Raw genomic sequence first — 24,008 nt, 5'->3', positions numbered from 1 at the left:
AAGCCACCAAGCTTGTGGTAATTGGTGGTGGCAACCCTAGGAAGCTAACAATCGGTATAATTACATTTCTAAACACTACTCCTTACAAATGTGTACTTACTTCCGTTGTGTGGTGACCAGATAAGGAAGGACGCGATGCCCGCAAAGTCAGGAGAGTGGTTAACTCTGGGAGGGAGGAGGAGAGAGGGAGGGCTGTCATCGGGAAGCCACAAGGCGGTGCTCTGTGGCCTGGATGGGGTCACACAGTGGTTCACATGAATAATCTGTTGAGCTGCGCCTTTACATGTTACCCACTTGTTTATCTGCGCTACTTTTCACAATCACAAAGTAAAAGTACTTTTTAGAAAAGGAGAAAAAAAAGCATAAAGGCCTCCAAACACAAAAGTTGGCTTCAGAAACATTCTAAACAGGAAGAGGAGTTGCTTCTATGATGACTGGATTATCAGAAGTAAGGAACTGCCCGCTTCTTGCGGAAGAAACCCGGGAGCTCCAGGTTTGGCCCAGGCCAGACAATAGATGAGAGGGTCAGTCCCGCTCTCCCGGGAAAATCCCCTTCCCCTGCTTCATCTCCCTTTGTTTTCCCCAGAGGGCGCTGCTCTCCACTGAATTCAGCTTCCAGGGGCTGGAGTCAGCCTTTTGCTTAACGCATAGCTCAGGGAAGACTCAAAAGTTCAGACATAAATGAATGGACGAGGAAGCCTTGACAAAGGAGAGCCAAATGCAGAGAGAACCATGAAACTACATATTCTGGATTCCGCCACGTAGCCAGGGACATTTCTTACAAGTGTGTGCCAGCACACATTTATACACTGACACAGCATGTACACACTCATATTCATATACCTACACATATTCATATCCCCACACACATGCCTCATGCACACATATAAAAATAACATATACATAGTTATATGTGTGTTATTCAGGCATATACACACAATGTACCTACATGAACACACATGCACAATTATATAACAGGTGCATATATGCACACACAAATACATATAACACAACACACACCTGAACACACCCACCCATATGCACCCAGTATGTAAACGTACAAACCCACACATGCACACAAACGTATGCACACACATGCATAAGCACCCCACCCCACACATGCACAAACACACTACCCCACACATACACCCACACGTGCACACTGCACATGGTACCTATCTTCCAAGACGGCCTCCAGTGATTCTTGCCTCCTGTTATTCATGCTTTTATGTAGCCCTGTCTCACAACATCGCAGTGTTGGTTTGTGTGGCAGATAGAATGTGGTGGAAATGATGGTATGTGTGTTCTGACGCTAGGTTACAAACACACGGTGGCTTCTGCCTTGTTCCCTCTGAGTTGTAAGGACACTCAGGTAACCATATGGAGAGGATGACATGGCAAGGAACTGAGGCCTCCTGCCAACAGCCAGCGCCAAACTGTCAGGAGGCTGAGGGAGTCACACTGGACATATGTCTTCCAGCCCCTGGAGAGCCTTCAGATGAAGACAGCCCTGGCTGACACCCTGACTTCAGTTTCATTCGGGACTCATGGGAAGGAGGCTGGTGGGGCTGGAACAGAGGGGAAGGAGAGAGGAGGAAGCCAGGCTGGGGAGGAAGGCGAGGCTAGATCCTGCTGCACTTTGTGAGTGGTGGGCAGAGCCTCCACAGTGTAGAGGGAAGCCGTGGAAGAAGGTTGAGCAAGGGAGTTACATGCTTCGGTCTGTATTTTAGGACACTCCGCTGGTGCATGTTAAGAGATTATAGGGAGGCAAGGGTGGAACAACGAACAGACGAGAATATTTATCCAGCGCCTACAATGCGCTGGACACCACTGCAGGCTGCTGGGGCAAGACCCAGTTACCAGTCTTCCCGACAACCAGGTAAGATGCCTTCCCAGTAGCAGGTCAAAGATGGTGGTGGTTTGAAAAGGGCGGTGGCTTAGGGTAGGGAGAAAATATGGACGACAGGAGAAAAATTTTGCAGGAAGAAACTCTATCTGCCTGGGGGAGTGGGGGTGGGGAGGGTGGGGGGGGCGCACCACTGATAGGAAGGCAGGGTCTGCGAAGTGTAACTGAGTGTTTACAATGGGCCGGTCGGGTCATGTTTCTAAATGCTTCTTGGGTACGAAGTTAGAGAGTCCTAAGAACACCGCCAGCTGGACACTGTTACCGTCCTCACAGGAGACAGACATGAGGAACTGGGCGCAGGTGTGAAAGAGCTGCGCACAGGTGCCAGGATCTGACCCCAGGCAATCTCACCCTGAGCGAGGAGTGTGCCCAAGCAGGGGACCCCCGCAAGAACGCCAACCCAAGTGCGGTTTACCAAAGCGCAATTACGGGTATCGACCCCTCTCCCGCCGTCTTCAGTCCTTGGAGACTAGAGCTGGGATGGAGGTGAAGGCCCTGGGCGTGGGGTGGGGTTGTCCTGTGCGGATTCTGGGGAGGGGGGCGACTGTGTCAAGAGCAGCCCGCTCTTAAAAGCCTGACTGATGCGGAGACGGATTGAGGGTGCACCAGGTGAGGGCCTTGTCACCACCCGCGGTGGTTGGCCGTGCTGCCGGAGGGGGGTCGGCAGAGCTGCCGCCGGGGTCCGGGGAAACCTACCACGGCCGAGGTTTCCTGCTGTTGACACCGTTAGTCCCCAGGGTGCGGAGGAAAATCCGGGGAGGACGGGGACGGTCCGAAGAGGAGGGGTGCACAGAGCTCCGAAATTCTGCGGGGTGGGAAGGGGAAGTTAGAGGCATCTCGGAGACTGGCGTTAGAAATCGGAAGATGGGGTGGGACAAAAAGAAGCGGGCTTGGTGGTAGCGGGAGATGGGGGTTCCGCAGGGGAGCGGAAGGGACCCCCGAGTGGGCCCAGGGACGGAGAACTAGGCCGCGGGACCAGGGAAGAAACAGCAGACGCCCGAGGGCCAGGGCAAGGTGTTTGCAGCTGAGCGGTCGGCAGAAGGCCGGAGGGGCCGGGCGGCGGGCACCCAGACCTCGGAGGGGGGCGCGGGGGAGGATTGGGCCCAGCCACGGGCCCGGGCTTCCCCCGCGCTGGGGCAACGCGACCTCCGATGGGAGGGCGGCTGCGGAAGCGCGCGACCGAGGATGCCGAGGGCTCCCACCCTTCCCCACGCTCACCCTCCTCCGTTCCTTCACGGTTCTTCTGTGGGTCCTTGGGTTTGGACACGAACACGCAGGACGTCATGAGGCGCTGGGGCTCATAGAGCGTTGGGTGGGCGCGAGGGGAGCCAGGCCCCGAGGGGGTGCCTCTGCCCCTTCACCTGCACCGCCGGCCCTCTTCGGGGGCCACCTCTGGCCGCCGCCAGCCCAGGGTTCAGTACCGGTGAGAGCTGGGGCTGACCCGGGTCCGTCCTCCCTTTACCGTTCAGTGCTGGGGTCGCCGCCTCAAACGCCCAGCTGCCCCGCCAAGCCCTTTCCCCCACTGTAGGCTGCTGGGGAGGGATGGGGCTTTCTCCCCTCTCTCTCTCTAAAATTTTCTTCTTTCCTTTTTTACAATTACTGCTGTCTATGGTGGCTATAGAGAGAATGATTTTCCACTTACAGTGGCAATGCTTCCTTTTAAAATACTTTTACTTGAATTAAAAAATGAATCAGTTTTGAAAAGTAAGCCAACAAAAGCACAATGGTACAAAGATAAGCCAAAAAACCTGTCTCAAATAACTGAAATTTGGGGAAGGCTGTGTTAAGCCATAATGCCTCCATTTTGGTAAAGTAAATTTGTTGGTGACTTTTAAATAAATGTGCTGAGATATAATGGCTCCATTTAATGGTGTATAGCGTGTTCACGGAGTTAGGCAACCCTCACCACAACTGATTTTATTACATTTTATCATCCCCAAAGAAACCTGTACCTCTTAGCAGCCACAGCCATTCCCCCCTCGCCCGTCCCTCCCCCAGGCCTAGGCAAGCAACTGCCAGTTCACTTCCTTTCCGTCTCTGAATTTGCCCGTCCTGGACAGTCCACAGGAATGGAATCTCACCATACTCACGTAATTTTCCTGTGACTGGCTTCACTTAGCTTAATGTTTCTGGGGTTCATTCATGTAGGAGCATGTATCCGTACTTCGTTTTTTTTCCTTAATGAATTATTCCATCATGTAGATAGACCATAATGTATTTATTCATTCACCGGTTGGCGAACATCTGGGTTGGTTTTACCCTTTGTGCATAATGCTGCAGTGAACATTTGTACAGAAGTCGGGTGGACGTTTCCGCTCCCCTTGTGTGGGTAGCCAGGAGTGTATCTGCTCTGTCATACGGTAACTCTGTGTTTAACCTTCTGATGAGCTGCCAGGCCACCCGCCCCAGCAGCTGGACCACTGTGTGCTCCCACGGGCAGTGTGTAAGGAGCACACCACCAGCCCTTGCCAGCCCTTGTTATCATCTGCCTTTTTGATTCTGGGCAGCCTAGTGGGTGTGCAGGGGTATCTCACCAAGGTTTGGATTTGCATTTCCTTGGTGGCTAATAGTTTTTAGCATCTTTTCATGTGCTTATTGGCCATTTGAACATCTTCTCTGAAGAAGTGTCTATTCAAATTCTTAAATTTTTAAATTGGGATATTTGTCTTTTTATTGAGGTCTCTGCCTTTTTTTTTTTCATGATTGTTAGGGTCTGCTTGTGAACTGGAGGAGGAGAGAGATTCAGGATAGAAAAAACAAACAAACAAACAAACCGAGATTGTCTCCCACCCCATCTACCTGGGTTGGATTGAGGAGGGGCTGTGTAATAGAAAGGTCATTCCCCACATGGTGTTGGTGGGTACACTGTGGCTCTCAGGAAGAGAACCTGAACTTGGCAGCCCTAACTGTCTGAAGCCGGGTTCCATGCTCTACCCTTCTAAGGATCCCAGAACTCCTTGCAGCTCTCCTCCCAGGAAGCAGGGAGCTTCGTCCCTCACTCCTAACCTGCCCACTTGTCTGTCCACTCAGTTTTTGGAGCCATCTGAGGCTCTGCTCACCTGTCTGTCCACAGGCTGCCTCCCTGCCTGAAGACTCTGCTCTTACCTGAAAGTCTGTGCCAGAGGATGCTACTGGGACCTTTTGAAGTCTTTTGTTCGAGGTTCCTTACTGATGCCACTCTTGTGCCCTTGGAGGGACGGAGCCAGTGGGAGTGTGGCTAGCCAGGCCCCCCCCAGAGGTCACCAACCCAGTTTTTCAATACTGGCAAGGTATGCTCCGGCAACTTGTGCCTTGAGATAAGACCCAAATTGCTGGACGAAAGAGGCTGGGCCTGTCAGATACGTGGGTAGAGAGGAAATCCCCACCCTGACGTTAAAAGCTCATTCCCCAACCCTGGCTGGTGTAGCTCAGTAGACTGAGCACAGGCTTGTGTAGCGAAGGATCGCTGGTTCGATTCCAAGTCAGGGCACATGCCTGGGTTGCAGGATAGGTCTCCAGTAGGGGACGCATGAGAGGCAGCCCGCATTGATGTTTTTCTCCCTCTCTTTCTCCTTCCCTTCCCTTCTCTCTAAAGATAAATAAGTAAAATAGTTTCTTAAAAAAATCTCATTTCCCAAAATTTTCTGCCTGAGCTTTCTCCTCATACCCACCTCTGGAACCTCCCCTATCCAGACCCTGGGAGAGATGGGGTGGGGAGCGGTCTTCCAACCTCACAGGGAAGCTGTTCACACCTGTGCTCTATAGAGAAGCACCATAGGGGTGACTGGAAGTCCCTAGAAGAGACAGCATCCATCTCCTTGGGACAGGCCCAACACCCTGGTGCTGTCTGAATGCCCCAGAGCCTGGAATCACAGGGCTCCCAGCCAGAACCCTCCCCCCGCCCCACGTATCCCAGACTCTGAATTGGACAGTGGGCAGCTCAGAGTGCATGGCAATGGAAGACACAAAAGATAGGGGTGGGGAGTGGGAGGTGGTGCCTCGTAAAAATGCATCCGGCCCCTCCCAAAATCAGAGTTTTGGGGTTGCAGGGTTCAGAAGAGAGATCTGTTTTCAATTCAGATTCCTGCTACTGATAATCACACTGTCTAATGTGTAATACCTTAATGTTTTAAAGCACTCTTTCCATCCTCAAACCCACTTGAGAACAACAGCATCATTATTGAATTCCCATTTGATCACTTGCTGCACGCCAAGCACTGTGCTAAGGAACTTATATGCACTATGTCCTTTAATTCTCTCACCAACCCTATGAGATTGGTAATTTCACGGATGAGAAAGCTGAAGGGTGGCAAGTTTCATTAAGTTTCCCAGGGTCGCAGAGCTAGCAAGAGCGAGAGATTCAGATGCTGATGTGGGCAGAAAGCAAACTTCTGTACTGCATCCCCTCTCTGGTCCCTCCATTCCCTCACAGTCCCTATGCACTGTGGGGAAAGCAAATTCTGGTTTTCAGGGTGGGCCACCCAGACTCTCCCAAGCATCAACACACTCCATCCTTTCACCCTGCGGGGCTGTTCTGGAAGGATGATGTCACTCCAGATGGGAAGACCCAGAAGATTCCCAGGTTCCATGCCTCAGAGACCTGCATGAGGGATGGGCAGGCAAGCTTTGCCAGCGCGACCATGGGGCCAAGGTGGGTAAGGCCTGTGGTCTGGAGGACAGACCACCTGGGAAGGGAATGAGTGTAGGGGTGCAGGTGGAACTGTCAGAAGTCCAGTGAATAGAACAGAGAGAGCACGTGTCTGATTTTAGCCCTGGCCAGTTGGGATCTGGCGGTAACCTCACTGGGAAGCTCCTAGCTGGGCTCCATCCAAAGGCAGCCTGCATCCCAGAGGTGCTTTGTAACCCCTCTCCCCTTTCAAGGAAATTGGTCTCCATCCCTGTCACCATGACAGCTGGGCCTCTGTAGCTTGAAAAGGTTGGTCCTATGATGGACCTTGTGGTTGCCATGGTTCTATCAAGTATGCAAACAGGGAGCTGCCACTCCCCTCCAGGCTCAGGGAACAACCACACCTGTCTAATGGAAAGTTCCAGGAAGGAGACAGGATTAGAGGTGGGGATCAGGAAAGGGCCTACAAAAACCTACTTCAGAAGTCCTCCAACTTTTAGAAGTGCCAAATCACTGGTTTTGGGACTTACTCAGATCAAGACTGCTACTGAGACTTTAAAAAAAAATTGGTGGCAGAGGGGGGAGGGGAGTGGCACCCATGCTTCAGTGCATTCATTGAAAATCCCTTGTTTCTCCCCACTTTAGGATGTCTTTGAGCCCTATCTTACTCTGACTCACCCTCCTACAGGTGTTTAAGGACTGCAGTGGGGGTGTCAAAGCCCCCCCATACCCCAACTGTCCCTAGTGTTCTCAAGAAGGGCAATTTCAGGCTGACCCAAATATGGATTATTAAAGCCAATTTCAAATCAAATTCTTTCTATAGACTTTTCTGGAGGCAGGACAGGTGGAGTTTGGACCTGGCCAGGGTCTGAAGTGAGACAGGAAGGTTGGGGTGTGGGGTGTACTGGTCGTGCCAGAGGTCTGGTTTCAGATCCCTTCCTCCCACAGATCATGTCTAAAGCAGGTGAAAGGCAAGGAGAAATCACAGCTGGCACGACTGACATCCCCACTCACAGCTTTCAAATGTCTCCTTAGTTTTCCTTTCATTTGTAGAAGGAAATTCTTCTGTCCAGAAGCCCTGGCCAGGCAGGCCTGGGGCCTTTGCTCTCCAAAGTTCACTCTACCGGTTGGGCATAAGGGTTCCCTACAGAGTGGACATGCCAGCCCCGATCCCAAGAAATCACACAAATAATTCTGCAACGGAAGGCTCTGCACACTTAACATTTTAATGCCCCTGGGAGAACGGAGACCAGCTGCTGTTGCTAAACACACACAAACTCCAGAGTCCCATGCTTTGCGAGTTATATAATTCTCAATGCACTTTCACACTCAGCTCACTGGGTCCTCACACATGGGGCCACGTGGGGAAGTATCCAGCCCACCGTCTTAGTCCGTTCAGGCTGCAGCTACAAAACAGCACAGGTATCTTAGAAACAACAGAAATTCGTGTCTCGCAGTCCTAGAGGCTGGGAAGCCCAAGATCAAGGCGCTAGCAGATGTGGTGTCTGCTAAGGGCCTGCTTCCTGGTTCATAGAAGGTGCCTTCCTGCTCTAACCTCACATGGTAGGAAGGACCACAGATCTCCCTGGGGTCTCTTTTATAAGGGCACTACCTGCATTCATGAGGTCTCCATGACCTAAACGCTGCCCAAAGGCCCCACCTCCAAATGCTATCACCGTGAGTATTAGAATTTCAACATGAACTTGGGGATGGGGACACAAACATTCAGACCATACTACCCACCCATTCATAGAACCCAGAGAAATGAACACACTCCTCTTGTCATACAGGCTTAATCATACTGCCAGTGCATGTCTTCTCCCCTACATCCTTGCATCTAAGGACACGGCTAAATGGAACACTCACCATATACATGTACAGAGTACCTAGTTCTTATTAGCTAAGTTGACCCCTACAACCCACCCAATTTTTTTTATCATACATTGACTGTGTCTCACCACTACAATACATAGTTCCTGCCTCAAGGCCATTGCAGACTAGTCACAGATGTGAATCATATATGTGACACGTTTATTCCGTAAATGCTTGATGGATACCTGTGCAGCAGATCCCGTCGCTGCCCTGACTCACAGCCTCTGGCCTGACTCTAGGCTCGCCTGCAGCTGTTGGTGGACAGCTTCTCCCTCAAGCCCTGGGCTCTTCGTTTCTCTTCCTGTGGGTTTCTGGGATGCCGGAGGAACTCGCCTACCTGTGCCCAAGACAACCCAGAGTGTCTGGACTTAACACCCCCAGAGGCAGCCCTCTACCAGTTAAGGACTGAGTTTAGTGGATAAATATTCCAGCATATCCTTCCTTTGGTGGGGTAAATCTGAGACAAGTTCTATACAGATCCTCAGGGGTCTCCGCAGCAGGGTTCCTTCCCAGTTGCCCACCTTGATGGTCAATTTTATGGGTCAACTTGACTGGGCTAGGGGATGCCCGGACAGCTGGGAAAACGTTATTGCTGGGTGTGTCTGTCAGGGTGCTCCTGGCAGAGATTAGCACTTGAATCAGTAGACTTTGTAAGGGAGACAGTCCTCACCAATGCAGGTGGGCATCACCCAATCCACTGAGGGCCTGAAGAGAACAGAAAGGTGGAGGGAGAATTTGCTCCGTCTGCTTGAGCTGGACATCAGTGGCCCTGGTTCTCAGGCCTTTGAACTTGGATTGGGACTTCCACCATTGGCTAGCGCTTGCTGGAGAATGTATTGGTAGAAGGCAAGAGTGGAGCAGATAAACCTATTAGGAAGTATTGTTTTAGACGGGGACACTGGGTGGCTTGCACTGGGCATTCTCAGTGGGGCCCAGCACCTCCAGCTGGTCATGGACTCTACCCAGAGGCAGCCTGCACCTTGGGGGGTATTCAGACTCATGATCTCCAAGGAAACGACTTCTGACTCTTGTCACCATGACAACCTTGCTTCATCTGTCTGCATTGGTCGCTGGGGTGACATCAGCACTAAGTGGCTGATCCCCACAAGAAGAGCTGGTTGCCATAGTGCTAAAGTATGGAACCCTATTCTTCTCCAGGTCAGGGTCCTTGACTAAACATAAGGGAAACTCAGGGGAAGGAGAGGAGATCAGACACGGAGCCGGAGCCGAGGGGAGGCCAGCTGTCAGGCAGTTGCTGCATCAGGAGTTGCCCAAACCAGGACGGCTCTCAGAGCAGGTCATTTATTGGGGGAGGTGATGTTCATGTTGTAGAGGGAGAGTCCTCCAACACAAAGGCATACAGATTCCAAATCCCATGTTTCCCCCATTGTAGAGCTTCCTTGAATGGTTTCCTTCTCTGAGCAAAACTTTGAGGCACCCCATCCCCCACCACCTGCATTGCCATTTGGAGGAGATGTTCTAGGACAACCTATGCCAGGTTTTAAAGCGGGTTTTGTTGAAACTGTTATCGTGGGCTTGTTTGGAGTCAGGACAGGCAGGCTCCAGCCAGACCCTCTGAAGCAAACTGCACAGGACAGAATAGAGGGGCCATGTGGGGTGGGACAGAGAATAGATCCTTGGTGGAAGATGGAGACCTGGTTTCTGATCCTTTCCTCCTTCCAGGCACCATTTATAATGTGACTGCAAGGCTGGGTAGCACCACAGACAAGTTGGAACCTCCTCAACCACTCCCCGCTCCTTCTGCCAGACTTTAGGGGGGTCTTTTTCCCCTTAGGAAAGGAACTTCCTTCAAACCCCAAGTCCAAAAGGCCCGAGAACCTGTTTGGTCTTCTGAGAATATTACTGTCAGCATTAGAACTCCCTCGAGTAAATAACAAAAAGAAGCACAGTGTAAATGCAAATATAATTGCTCATGTTGATAGCTATTTCCCTGGTAGCTTGACATCTCAAAAGAGAGAGAAGCACACCCACCTGTGTGCAACCCACCCAAAGAGCGGTACGTCCCTTTTCCCCATCACATTCTACTTCTCCAAGAAGGTTCACACCCATCTGCTCCTAGGCCTCAAGTTATTTCTGCAATAATTTGAAAACATTGTGTATGAGACAAATCAATGATAGCCAGACAACCCTCCAGTTCCTGGAGGGACAAAATCACTTGTGCCGGATCCTCCTACTAAGAAGACAAAAGAAAAATAACTGTGGGAAAGCATGGAGACCAACCCAAAGCAAGAAAAACTCGGTGGAATACAATCCTTGAAAAAAGGGTGAGTTACACATTTTCCCTGGAGGACACCTCACTGTTCCCTGCTGCACACGGGAAGATACGGCACAGGCAGAAAGTCGCACTGAAACATCAGCGCAGCTGGACATTGAGGACAAGATCTGGGAAATGAGCGAGCTGCCAAGACGGGAAACCCAAACCCACATACGAAGTCCGCTCAAATTCTTAGCTACCTTCTAAACGAGATGTGCAGGGCGAGATTTCAAGGAACCCAGTGGAAAAGTCAAATATCTGAACTGAAATTTTGGAAGATGCCACAGTATTAGGGAGACCACTTTTGGGGTTCAGGACCCATAAATTAGAGGAACTTGGTAAAAAAAAGACTTGGGGTTTTCACTGAAATCCTAAAAGGGCCACACCCTCGGTGTACCATGAGTACGAAGCCCCAGACTGAGGGATACAGCCTAGGATTAAGACAGAACCGAAATACTCTTGCCTTGACCAGGCTGCCAACAATGTAATGGCCTATGAGAACAAAGTCAACGCTCTTTAAAGGAAGACAACTCGAAGTCTCTACCATGCTTCAACCAGCTGTGTCCAATATATAATAAAAAATCAGTTGGCAGAGAAGTAGGAAAATGTAAACTGTGATCAAGAGGAAATCATTAGTAGAAGCAAATGCATGGGTGAACCAGATGTGAGCAGAAATAGAATTAAAAACACCTGTTATAAATATGTTAAATAATTTATAAGAAACGATAAACAACTGGGGGACCTCAGCAGAGAAATAGAAAGTATGAAGAAAGAATGAACCTCGAATTCTGTAAATGAAAAAATAACATTTGAAATGAAAGAACGTGTTGAATAAGTTTAACAGCAGACTGGAAGAAGCAGAAGCAAGAATCAAATTGGTAGACATTATCCAAACAGAAGCAATGAGAGAAAAAGATCAGAACGAAGTGAGCACACAGAGTCCGAGACCTGGAGGATAGTGGCAAGGAGGCTGACACGTGTATGACTGGAGTCGCAGAGGAGAGGAGAGACACAATAGGGACCAAAAAATGTTTGAGGAGATAAGGATTAAACAGTTTTCAATATGATGAAATACCTTCACCCACAGGTGAAGCAGCACAGCGAACCCATGGGAGATAAACCCGAAAAGGTCACATATAGGCCCATTATCAAGTTGCTGAAAACCAAGCTAAAGAGAAAAATATTTAAAGCAGATGGAGAAAAAAAATATTTCTTTCAATGAAGCAATACTAAAAATGAAGGCTGTCTTTTAGAAATATAAGCCAGAAGACAATAGAATGTCTTTAAATGCTGAAAGAAAAAAGGTACACCCAAAATTCTATGCATAGTGGATACAGCTTTTTAAAATGAAAGATCCCCGGCTGGTGTGGCTCAGTGGGCTGAGCAGTGACCTGCGAACCAAAGGGTGGCCCCTTTGATTCCCAGTCAGGGTACATGCCTGGGTTGCTGGCTGCGTCCTCTCACTTGGGGGTGTGTGAGAGGCAACCATATATCTCTCACACATCAGTGTTTCTCCCCCTCTCTTTCTACCTCCTTCCTTCCTCTCTATAAAATATAAATGAAAAATCTTTTTTGAAAATTAAAAAAAATAAAATGAAAGAGAAATGGAGATATTTTTAAATAAGCAAAAGGTGCCCTGGCTGGTGTAGCTCATTGGATTGAGCGCGGGCCTGCGAACCACACGGTCGCGGTTCGATTCCCAGTCAGGGCACATGCCTGGGTTGCGGGCCAGTTCCCGGCAGGGGCCAGTTCCCAGCAGGGGATGCACAAGAAGCAACCATACATTGATGTTTCTCTTCCTCTCTCCTTCCCTTCCCCTCCAAAGATAAATAAATAAAAGATTTTAAAAAACAACTACAAAAAACAAAAACTGATACCCACAATTTAAAAAAAAATTCTCTCAGATCTAAAATATGTTTAAAAATAAATAAATAAATAAATAAATAAGCAAAAGGTGTGGTAGGTCATTGTCAGCAGACCTACTCAAGAAATGCCAAAGGAAGCTCTTGAAACTTAAAGAAAATGATCTCATATAGAACCTGAAATCTGAAGAAATGAATAAAAAGCATACACCAGAAATGGAAAATGTATGAGTAAATATAAAATACTATTTTTTCTTAATGTCTTTAAAAGTCTACCAACTTACGAAGGCAAAAATAAACTTTAAAAGTACTGAGCCCCCAACCAGCATGGCTCAGTTGGTTGGAGTGGTGTCCCATGGGCCACAAGGTTGCAGGTCAGGGAACACACCCAGGTTGTGGGTTCAATGCCCAGTTGGGGCGCGTACAAGAAGGCAACTCATTGATGTTTCTCTCTCTCCCTGTCTCCCCCTTCCTCTCTCTCTGAAGACAATGGAAAATAAATGTCCTCAGGTGAGGATAAAATTCTTTTCTATTGTATGATTTACATACTATATGGAAATAAATATATAACAATAATACACAATGGGAGGGGTAAATGAATTGCATTGTAAGGTGTATACATTTTAAGGCATAATAATAATTTAAAGAAGTTGTGATAAATTTAGGATGCTTGCTGTAATCTCTAAAGCAACATCTTCAATATAATACAAAGGAATATAAATACATCAATAAAATAAAATTGAATATTAAAAATTACTTGATTATTTCAAATGAGAAGAGGCAGGAGAAACAAAGGAAAACAAATAAGACAAATAGAAAACAATTTAAAGCCAACATATTAATAATTGCATTAAGTATAAATAACTAAACAATCCAAATAAAAGGCAGAGATTTACAGTCTGCATTCAAAGAAAAGAATCAAACAATGTCTTATTTACAAGAGAGGTACTTTAAAGATAATGGCACGGATTACGTGAAAGCAAAATAAGGATCAAAGATATGCCATGAAAACGCTGACCCACAGAGAGCTGCTGTGACCATTGGGATGTCAGAGAGAGTAGGCCTACGACAAGCGGTATTACTAGGGACATTATATAATGATAAAGGCTCAATCTTTCAAGAGGGCACCACAGTCCTAAATATGGATGCATTGAATAACAGTTCCACAAAAACATAAAGCAAAACTGATAGAGCCTAAAAGAACTATAGACAATTCCATAGATAAATTTGGTTATAAAGGATGGATCAGGCAGACAAAAATCAATACCCATACAGAAACATTGAATATTAATTAACATGACTTACTGGACATTTATAGAACACTAAACTTGACAAATGCAGAATGCATATTCTGTCCACAGGTATATGGAACATTCACCAAGATAGAGTATATGCTGAGCTATGAAATAAAATCGATAAAATGAAGACAATTGAAGTTATGCAATACATGTTCTCAGACCACATCAAAATTAAATATAAATAAATAACAAAGACATTAAACATTCCTTATGGCAACATCCTTTTGTGTTTGTTTTTTTTAACATTTTTCCAAATTTTTTATTTAATTATTTTTCAAGTACAGTTTTCTGTCTATTACTCCCATCCCCTCCCACCCCCCGTGTTCCCCCCTCCCTCCCATTTCCACCCTTCTCAGTTGTTGTCCATGTATCCTTATATATGTTCCTTTAAATCCCTCCCCTATTTCCCCTGAAATTCCCTCCCCTCTTCCCTCTGGTCACTGTCAGCCTGCTCTCTATTTCAGTGTCTTGGTTATATTTTGCTTGCTTGTTTGTTTTGTTGTTTAGCTTCCTGTTAAAGGTGAGATCATATGGTATTTGTCCTTCAACACCTGGCTTATTTCACCCAGCATAATGCTTTCCAGTTCCATCCATGATGGCGACATCCTTTTGAATAATCAATGGGTCTAAGTAATCACAAGAAAATTTAGAAAATGTTAACTATTTGATAAATAAAACCAAAAAAAGCAATGGTTAGAGGGCAATATATAGAATTACATGCCTTTATTGCAAAGAAGAATATATTTAAATCAATGAGGTAAGATATCAACTCAACAGGCTGGAAAAACAAATATAACCCAGGCTGGAAAAACAAATAAAACCCAAATCAATGAAATGGGCAAAAAAAAAATAGAGAAAAGCAATAAAACCAAAAGTCAGTTCTTTTAAAAGATCAATAAAATGTCTAAATCTCTAGCTACAAAAAATAATAAAGCAATATTAACAACATCTTTATGCTAACAAGTGTGAGAAATGTTATAGACAAATTTCTTGAAAAATTCAAGTTCCTAAAACAAGTGAAAATAGAATATCTGAATAGCTAAAGAACTTGGAATTGTAATAAATCTTTCTCACAAAGAAATTCCAGCCCTAAACACTTAAAGGAGAAGTAACACAAATCATACACAGAGACTTTCAGACATAACAAAGAGGCAACGCTTTCTGACTTCGGGAGGCCGGCCTAACCAGACCTTTTGGAGAAAAAAACAGGAGAAAACCTTTGTAAGTTTAAGGTGGTAGGCAAACATTTCTAAGAACACAGAAAGCACTAGCCATAAAAAATAAAATGAATAAATTGGACTTCCTCAAAATTATTTTGCCCTTCAAACAACGCTACTAAGAAAATTAAAATGAAGTGCTCAGAGTTAGAGAAAATACTCACAAAGCAGAATTACGTGAACTAAGGAATTGTAAATATTTCTAGATGTCATATGCATGCATCTCCAGTAACTGTTGTACTAAATCATGTCAGATTTAGTGGCTTGAAACAACACAAATTTGTTATTCTACAGTTCTGGAAGTCAGAAAGCTGAAACAAGATGTCAGCAAGTCTGTGTCCGTTCTGGAGTCTGACTGGGGTCGGGGTGGGGTGGGGAACCAATGTGTGTGTGTGTGTGTGTGTGTGTGTGTGTGTGTGTGTGTGTGTGTGTGTTTCAGCTTCTGGAGGCTGTTTGCATTCCTTGGCTTGCGGCTCCTTTCTTGCATTGCTCCAACCTCTTGTTTCCAATGTCATTATCTCCCACCACTGCCTTTGACCTTCTTACTTCTCTCTTATGAAGGTACTTTTGACTACCTTGGGCACCCCTGAAAATCCAGGACCATCTACTCATCTGAGGTTAATCCCCTTCTAAGGTTAATCACTCCTGGAATGTCTCCTTTAGGGATTCAGATGTGAACATCTTCCAGGGCCATTATTCAGATGTCATAATGGTATTGTGGTTAAGTAGGAAAATGACCCTGAATTCTAAGAGATGCATACTGAATTATTTAGGCGTAAAATGTTACGATGTTTGTAAATCACTTTGAAATACTTTATCAAGAGAAAGGAGCAATTGTGACCAAATCTCAATAATTGTTAGTCTGGGTGGTAGGTATATGGGCATTCATTTTTTTTAATACTGAAAATTTTCATAATAAAAATTTTAAACTTAAGAAACAAAATAATTAATCGCCAGTCTAGGGTTTAGAAAGCCCCCCACGCTCACCTATGATTAAATAAGAGTGGAAATGAGATTAGCCAGTTCGTTATCTGGTTAGTTATTGCAATAGGTCTAGTGCAAAGTGAGTACGGTGGTTTGGACCAGGGTGATGGCAGTGGTGTGGGCAGAGTGCACACATGTGCAGTGTATGTTGCAGGTCAAATCCACGTATGCTGAAGGCCGTTAGGAGGACGAGGGTAAAGTGAGCGTCGAGGACAATAAAAACTGACTAAATACACTGTCTACTGTCCAGTTCTTGTTCATATTTAACCCTCACAACAACCTTAGAGGTAGGCGCAATTTGCACTCACATCTTACGTGCAATCCATTTCTCCGACTCCGGAACTGGAGCAGAGGTGGTAGGTGGTCCTTGGGACAAGGCTTACACAAAACAGGAGCAGGCGCCTGGGGATGGGGACCTCAAACGGAAGGAGCTGGGTAGGCCGCTGCCGCGGCAGGGCCCGCCGGCGATTGGCCGAGCTGCCAGGAGAGGGATGCGCAGATCTCAACCCCATCAGCCCTGCTTAGCCTCTCCGCGGCGGTTGGTCTCCTCCTTCGCTGAGACTTAGGTGAGGAACCAGAGCGCGGAGCAGGGGAGGATGCGGAGCTCACTGTGGCCGGGGAGCTCCGGGGGGTTCGTCTGCTCCTCTGCTTCCTGCTGCTGAACAGCCACTGGGTGGGGGTGGGGGTGGGGGGCTGCAGAAACCTCAGTGGCCGCAGTCAGAAGGAAACCTGGGGGCTGAGGGCAGGTCCAGAGAACGATCCTGAAAGAAGTGACAGAGGTTAGACACACCGGAGGAAAAGAGAGTGGGGGCATGAAAAAAGATAAATGTAAAAAGAGGCGCAGGCCTTGGGTGGCGCTCCGCATGTGGGATCCAGACCTAAAAGAACTGAAGATGCTGGAGGAGGACGGGGAAATGGGCCAAGGGACCTATGCGACCACAGGAAAAGCCGGACGCGCCACATGGCCAGGGAAGAGGTGCCCGAACTGAGGGAAGGGTAGGGGGCCAGGATCTCGGGGTACAGGAGCCGGGACCACGGGTATCGGGGTCCTGGCTCCTGAGAGAATCTGGGCCGAGAGACGAGCTGGGGCTTCTTCACAAGCCCTCAGAGCCTGGCGCGAGCAATCTGGTGACTATTAAGAAGCGGGAGGGCTAGGGTAGAGTGGAAGCGGATGCAAGGGGAAAGGGTCTTCCTTTTCCTCCCGCTCGGCTCTGCGCTGGCAGTGTAGATCCGCACGGACACAGGTCTGAGCGGCCGGAGGCCAACTGCGCAGACTCGGGGGGTTCCGCGCCAGGCGCGCGGGGAAGACGGCGCAAACTCCCCGGCTGGAGCCCGCTCTTCCTCCTGATTCTTGAGCTTAGAGGCCAAACCAGAGGACTCGGGAATAGCTGTGAGAGGAGGCCCAGTGGCAAATGACAGGAGAGGGCGAGCGCAGAGGCGAGGGTGGAGGATGGAGGATGGTCAAGCTTCGTGGAAATAACCTCGAGCTCTGAACTGCCCAGAGCCTCTTCTGTGCCAGGCTTTGGCCACCGTTCAGCACCACGGACAGTGCCTAGTGTCCCGTGGGTCTGACCGAGGGTGTCCTAGTCACCTCTTCCCCTATCAATCCTGGGAGCAATGTCTCGGAGAATGATCCTCCCTTCCAGAAATGCTTTTTCTTCTCAGTAGGGTGCTGGAATTTGTCCTTTCTAAAGCCAGAAAATTGATACTAGGATCCATTTGGAAAGGAGAATTCCCTTTTCTTAAAGCTGGTCCCTAACGACGCATGGTAATTACGCTATAGAAAAAAATGGACTCTCCGCCAACCCTACCACATTTAACTGGAATAAGAAAGTTGTGTGTGTGTACAGCACTGGCTGGTGTGACTCAGTGGGTTGAGCTTCCGCCTGCAAACGGAACCAAAGGGTTGCAGGTTCAATTCCCAGTCAGGGCACATGCCTGGGTTGTGGGCCAGGTCCCCATAAGGGGGTGCGTGAAAGGCAACCACACATTGATGTTTCTCTCTCCCCCTCCCTTCCAATCTCTCTAAAAATAAATGAAAAGAAAGGTGGTGTGTATAGCATTAGGGACTGTCCCCAGGGACTGTCCTTTCCCTATGCACAATTGGTTAACCATGGCTGTCAGGACAGGGATCCAGACACTCAAACCCTATGCATACTAATACTTCCTGCTGTAAGGGTTTCAGGCCTCCTCTCTAATCCCCTTCAGGCCTCAAATCCTACCCCAAGATCAGTTCACCTGCTTCCCATGCCCCACCTGTTCACCAGATTGTGCATTTCATGTACCCCAAGATCAGTTCACCTGCTTCCCATGCCCCACCTGTTCACCAGATTGTGCATTTCATGTGTGTACCTGTCTGAGTCTCCCCTCACCTCGACCTCCACAGACTACAGGCTATTCTTTACCTGTAAACTTTGTTCTTACCTGGAAGTTGGCACCAAAGGTGAATGAGGTGCAGGGGCTGAAGAACAAGGTAAGGGAAAATGAAAAGAAGCAACCCTTGGGAGGACCCTTGGGAGGAGGAAGGGATCTGGTGAGAGGAGAGAGACCAGGGAACTCAGAGGTCATAGTGGGAGGAAGCTGCTCTTTTTTTCAACTGGAACTTGGCAAGCTCCTGGCCAAGTTCCTGGCCAAGCTCCTTGCTGATGCCACTCTTTTGCCTTGAGATGGTCAAGGCCAAGTGGGAGTGGGGCAGCTCTGGCCCTTCCAAGGATTCCCCACCCCCATCTCCCAGCACTTGTAAGTTGTACTCCAGCAGATTATGCCCCAAGGTGAGGAAGACCTGGAGAACAGAGGCTGGGGCATGGCCAGATATGAGTGCAGTGGGATAGTGAGAGGCTGTTTGATCTGAGGGCAATCTGCCTTCTTCACATATCTCTACTTGAAGCTTTCCTCTTGTGCTCACCTCATGGAGGAGGTGGACATTGGAGTGGGAGTGGAGATGGATGAATGTTTACTCTTGACACTCTTGGGAAGAGCCCAGCAGAGGTTTCTAGCAGAAGTCCCTGAAATAAGTCATCATCTAACAGTTATGTTGCCTTCAAACGGCTAAATGTAACTTCAACTCCTTAACAGTTAAGGAGTAGTTAGTTATATTTATACAGTCCTAAAGTTATTTTAGCCCTTTGAAGGCAACTGCAAGGCTGATGTGGTTCCTGGTGAAAATGAGTTTGACACCCGTGATCTAACTCCTTCAAACTAGTCCCAACCCCTGACCCTATCTTGGTTTTTCTAGAACCAGGAATCCTTAAATTCTCAGCGTGGAAAACACACATCTACCCCCATGTCTGAGTGGGAAGAAGAGCAAATTGTGTGACAAATAGATATGAGGCGTGAGAGGGAGTGGAGAGTCTCTTGGAGACAGATGGCTGACTGTTCCTTAGAGCAGAGTTTCATGAATGGAGGAGCATCACATAAGAAATCTGCCTTGAGTTCATGTTACTACTACTACGGGTGTCTAATACATGTGTAGTGCCTTAGAGCCGTGGTTCTCAAAGTGCGTCCTAGGACCAGCAGCATCAGCATCATCAAGGAACTTGTTTAAAATGCTAACTATTTTATTCTTTAATTTTTAAAAAGACTGTATTTTATTTTTTAGGGAGGGAGAGACAGAGAGAAACATTAATGTTTGACAGAAACATCGATTGGTTGGTTGCCTCTTGCATGCCACCAACTAGGGACCTGGCCTGCAACCCAGGCCTGTGCTCTGACCGGGATTAGAACCAGCAACCCCTTGGTCTGCAGGATGATGCCCGACCCATTCAGGGCACAAAAGGAAAATTGCTAATTCTTGAGCTCCCTCCTGACCTACTGAATCAGAAACTCTTGTAGGAGATTTTGGCGCACACTAATATTTGGGAATCACTGCCTTAAGAGTTTTGTCGGGGCTCTTTACCTCGCTAATCCCATTTAATCCTCAGGATAGCATCAAAGGAATCAGCAAAGAGAATCTAACACTAATCCTGGAATATCCATGGAATATTATTACACGCCAGGCACTATGCTAAGCAGTTGTGGAATACTATCTCATTTAATTCTGTCCACAAATGGTGATCGTTCACCTACTTGAGGGAGAGAGGGAGTGTTGATCTCACCTGGTCCCTGGAGTGGGCTAGAGTGTCCCAAGTGTCAATTCACTCCATCCTTTCACTTTGAAGGTTTGTTCCAGAAGAGTGACATCACCCAGGAGGTGATGACCCAGAAGATGGGACACATAAGCAGACTCCATCCCCAAGATTTCTGTCTGAGGGATGGGCAGACATCCTTTCCCACCAAAACCACTGGGGTGAGGTACATGAGGCCCATGGTCAGGCCACACTGTCTGTCATATGGACTGAGCTGGGAGGGAATTAGTATTAATGCTACAGGTAAGAGCTGCCAGAAATGCAGTGAGAATGAATCAAAGGTCCTCTCTGGGATCTGCAAGGAACAGCTCCATGAGCCATTAGTGATACCTACCAAGGGAGAGGGGGTGGATGTTAGCAAGTCTCGGTCCCATTGGTCATTTCCGTCTCTCTAGGGGCAAGCAAGAGGAGAAACTTTGACTCCTGTTCCCCAAGGTAAGACTTTTCTGTCTTCTTAAGAATTTTAAATCCTTGACTTCGGGTCCCTTCTCTTTTCCTCTGGAGCCCTGCCACCCTTTTCTGTCTCCTTCTTGACCCCGCTTCCCTCCTCGCAGAGCCCAATGGTCCAGGTGAACAGGGGTCAGTTCTTTACCTTCAAAGTGGTTTTGAAGGCCCTGAAACAACAGGTGGCCAACCCTCTCAAGGTGAGATTGGAACCTCCAAGGGCCTTTTTAAATGAGGGGGGGCAGGTATGAAGAAGGGAATGAGTATGACGGCATGAATGGACAAACCCAAGGAAAGATCTTTTCTTTCCCAGTTGAAGCGTACCCCTTTCCTTTTCTCTCCTACAGACCATCTGTGCGTATCTGTATAGGAGTTTGGGAGGGCAGGTGCTGGGAGCCTCCAAGAATGAAATGGTCTATAGGATCAAGTGTAAGCATGGAGCTGCAGAGTTTTCAAAATTAAGTAAATTTTTTTTCCTTTTCTCCATGCACTCCCTCTTTATAGCAAGTGGTAGCAAAACTCCTTTAGATAAATGGGAGAGGTGGCCCAGAGGCCTTCACGTTCAAAACACGCACACACTCACACCCCACTACCCTGCTCTGCTCTGCGCCCTGAGCTAGTCAGCTGGTAAAGTTCAGGGATATTTCCTTGAGATGCTTGAATTCTTCAAAATCTATATTGGAAACACCCATCCAGCACTCCTGACTTTCTACGTGGGACATTGGGGTGCAGGCTGGTCAAGGGACTTGCTCACAGTTGCATAGCAGGTTCCAGGCAGAGGCAGCACTGGACCCAGCCCTTTCCCCTGGGGCCCTTGCGGCCTCTGCCTTTCCTCTCTGGGACCACAGTAGGGGTTGGGCTGTTCCAAACATCAGTCTCCTCCACGTTGACCGAAGTCTGGTGGGGGGAGGGGGGCTGAAATCTCAGTTAGGAGAAGGTGGCAGCCAGAGAAAGTATGAAGGGAGGGCCTCTCAGACAGAAAGCACTGCAATGACAAGTGTTCTGTGACAAGGACACTGTGGCCAGTGCAAGGAGCAGCGAGAGAAGCCAGGGGTGGAAGATCAGGTTGGAGAAGCAGGCCCAGGACTGACCATACAGGGTCTCATGGAACCTGGTAAAAAACTTGGATTTTATTCTAAGTGTAGTGGCAAGTTAACTCGGAAATTTTAAGGAAGGGGATTTCATAGTGTGGCATATGAATTCATTGAAAGGCCACTCTAGTGATGTTAAGGAATGGATTGTGAAGAGCAAGAATAAAAACTAAAAAGCCTGGAAGGAGCCACCGTCCTGATCCTGGGGAGACTTGAGTTGGCCTGGACTGGGGTGGTGGCAGTGGAACCAGCGCCCCCAGCTGGCCGTGCGCTCCATCCAGAGGCAGCCTGCACCTCAGGGGGCTTCCAGGCTCTCCTAGGAAACTGGTTCCCTTGGTTCCCATTCCTGTAAGGTGGCACTTGGGCTTTCTAAGTCTGGATTGGTTGCTAGGTCAACGCACTCAGAGCTAAATGGCAGACCTACCAGGAAGGGACCGGTTACCGTGGTGCTTCTGCTAATGCAAACAAGGTGCAGTCATTCTTTCCAACCCTGAGCCCAAGGGGAAAATCACAGGAGGGAGGGTGAACTATATGTGGAAGCCAAGGGGACAGGTGAGTGGTGGGCTGAGTCACTGTGGGCTGAGTCACTATGGGCTTCGTCAATCAGGCTGAAACGGAAGCATTTGGGGAAGAAGAGTAGGAGAGGAAGGGGCCACCTCGCCACATACTGACCCCAATCCTTTGTTTCTTCTTGTTTTAGGGCTTCTTTGAGCCCCCTTTGAGCTCCACTGTGGGACGCAACCTCGTTGCTGATCAAGACCTGTGTGAAAGTTCTCTGCCCCAGTTCCCTCCTCATTGTCCTCTGGGGGGGGGGAGTTCTAGGATGACCTAAATCTGGGTCATTACAGTGGACTCTCATGCCAACTCTTCCTGTGCCTTGTCTTGAGGCAGGATGGGCAGGGTCTGGGCCTGGCCAGGACCTCCGAAGTGAGAGAAGGGGGACCACAAAAGGGGGTGGAGTGAGGAGAGCACAGCCCCTTGGTGCTGATGGAGGCTGGTCTCTGTCTCGTTTTCCTCCCTGTGACTAGTCCTAAAGTGGGGGAAGTGGGGGTGGGACTCCAGCTGGAAGGTCAGCCTTCCCCACCAGCACCCAGCTGCATTGTGTGGCCTAGTAACCCACCATTCCATGTCACACAGGCCCGCACCCCGCTGTGTTATTAGTCTTCACCTTTGGCATGACAGCTCTTGCCAGGGCTCTCCCACTCATCCTGCTCCCAATAGTCAACAGAGAAGTGCTGCAAAGTGTACACACATTAACTGTTTTAATGGCTCTTGCCAGTTAGTTCCTTGTAGCTTACAATTTTAAAAGGGAACAGGGCCCTGGCCCACGTGGTTCAGTTGGTTGGGTGTCATCCCATAGACCAGGAGGTCTTGGGTTTGATTCCCCATCAGGACACATGCCTGGGGTGAGGGTTTGGTCCCTGGTCAGTGTGCCCGCAGGAGGCAACTGATCAATGTTTCTATCTTGCATTGACATTTCTCTTCCTCCCTCCCTTTCCCTCTATCTAGAATAAATAAAAGAAAAAAATCTTAAAGGGAGTGGGTAATCCTACCCCCATGCTCAGCCCAACCAAACACTGGGATATCCTATTTGCAGAGCTCTATACTTCTCAGTGATCAGATATTCACAGGTGTAAGCAAACAGGCAGGTATTAGGATTTAGTGTCTCTAAGAGGTCATGGAGTTGTAAACATATGCTAATAGTAGCTCTATAGGTATAAACAAGTTTGTACATTTTACTGGATACATTATAATATAATAAATAACTATGAACCTCTCAACAATGTGAAGAGTGAATAAAAGACAAATTATTTTTGAAAAGAAGTTGTCATCGTTTGCTCTACCTGATGTGAAGACTTAGTATGAAACTAGTCATTTAAAAAGTGTGGTATTGATGGGAGGATGGATGGGCAGATCCATGAGACTAAGGGCCAGGGACAGACGTGCAGGGTAGACGTTTCTTAACGAAGATGGCGGAGCAGAGGGTAATCTTTCCAATGAATGGTTCGGGAACCATTTGGTAACCTTGTAGAGGAGAAGTCACTTATGTCCGTCACTTAAAACACACACACAAACGGGATCCAGGTGGATTATAGATCAATGTGAAGAGTTAAGCAATGACGCTTATTCCATTACTTTAAGCCATTTGATGGTCGCATTTCATTTTTCTGAACTCCTACTCTGCAAAACTGTGGATGAGGCATTCGAAGGAGAGTATAAGACAATAAGTTCATGTCCTAATGGCTGTAAACGATTTCTTAAAGAGGAAACAAAAGTGCTAAAAGTAGAGTAAAATATGGTATATTTGATACACTAAATTAAGAAAATC

The 24,008-nt window shown here is 47.8% G+C and overlaps 1 protein-coding gene across 1 annotated transcript; it reads left to right on the top strand.

Moving 5' to 3' along the window:
- Positions 1-16,336: 16,336 nt before the first annotated feature.
- On the top strand, positions 16,337-23,038 carry RESP18 (regulated endocrine specific protein 18). Its single transcript, XM_037029227.1, is given in 6 exon segments — positions 16,337-16,644; positions 16,647-16,736; positions 18,687-18,791; positions 20,178-20,305; positions 20,699-20,788; positions 22,380-23,038. Coding segments are annotated over 6 exon segments (678 nt in total). The 5' UTR covers positions 16,337-16,511; the 3' UTR covers positions 22,512-23,038.
- The last annotated feature ends 970 nt before the right edge of the window (positions 23,039-24,008 follow it).

The sequence above is a fragment of the Sturnira hondurensis genome, unplaced genomic scaffold (assembly GCF_014824575.4).
Source record: "Sturnira hondurensis isolate 20B ecotype Veracruz unplaced genomic scaffold, ASM1482457v3 Scaffold0020237, whole genome shotgun sequence".
NCBI classification, from domain to species: Eukaryota; Metazoa; Chordata; class Mammalia; order Chiroptera; family Phyllostomidae; genus Sturnira; species Sturnira hondurensis.
Note: the sequence above shows the minus strand (reverse complement) of the source record. Positions and strands in the feature narration are given on the sequence as shown.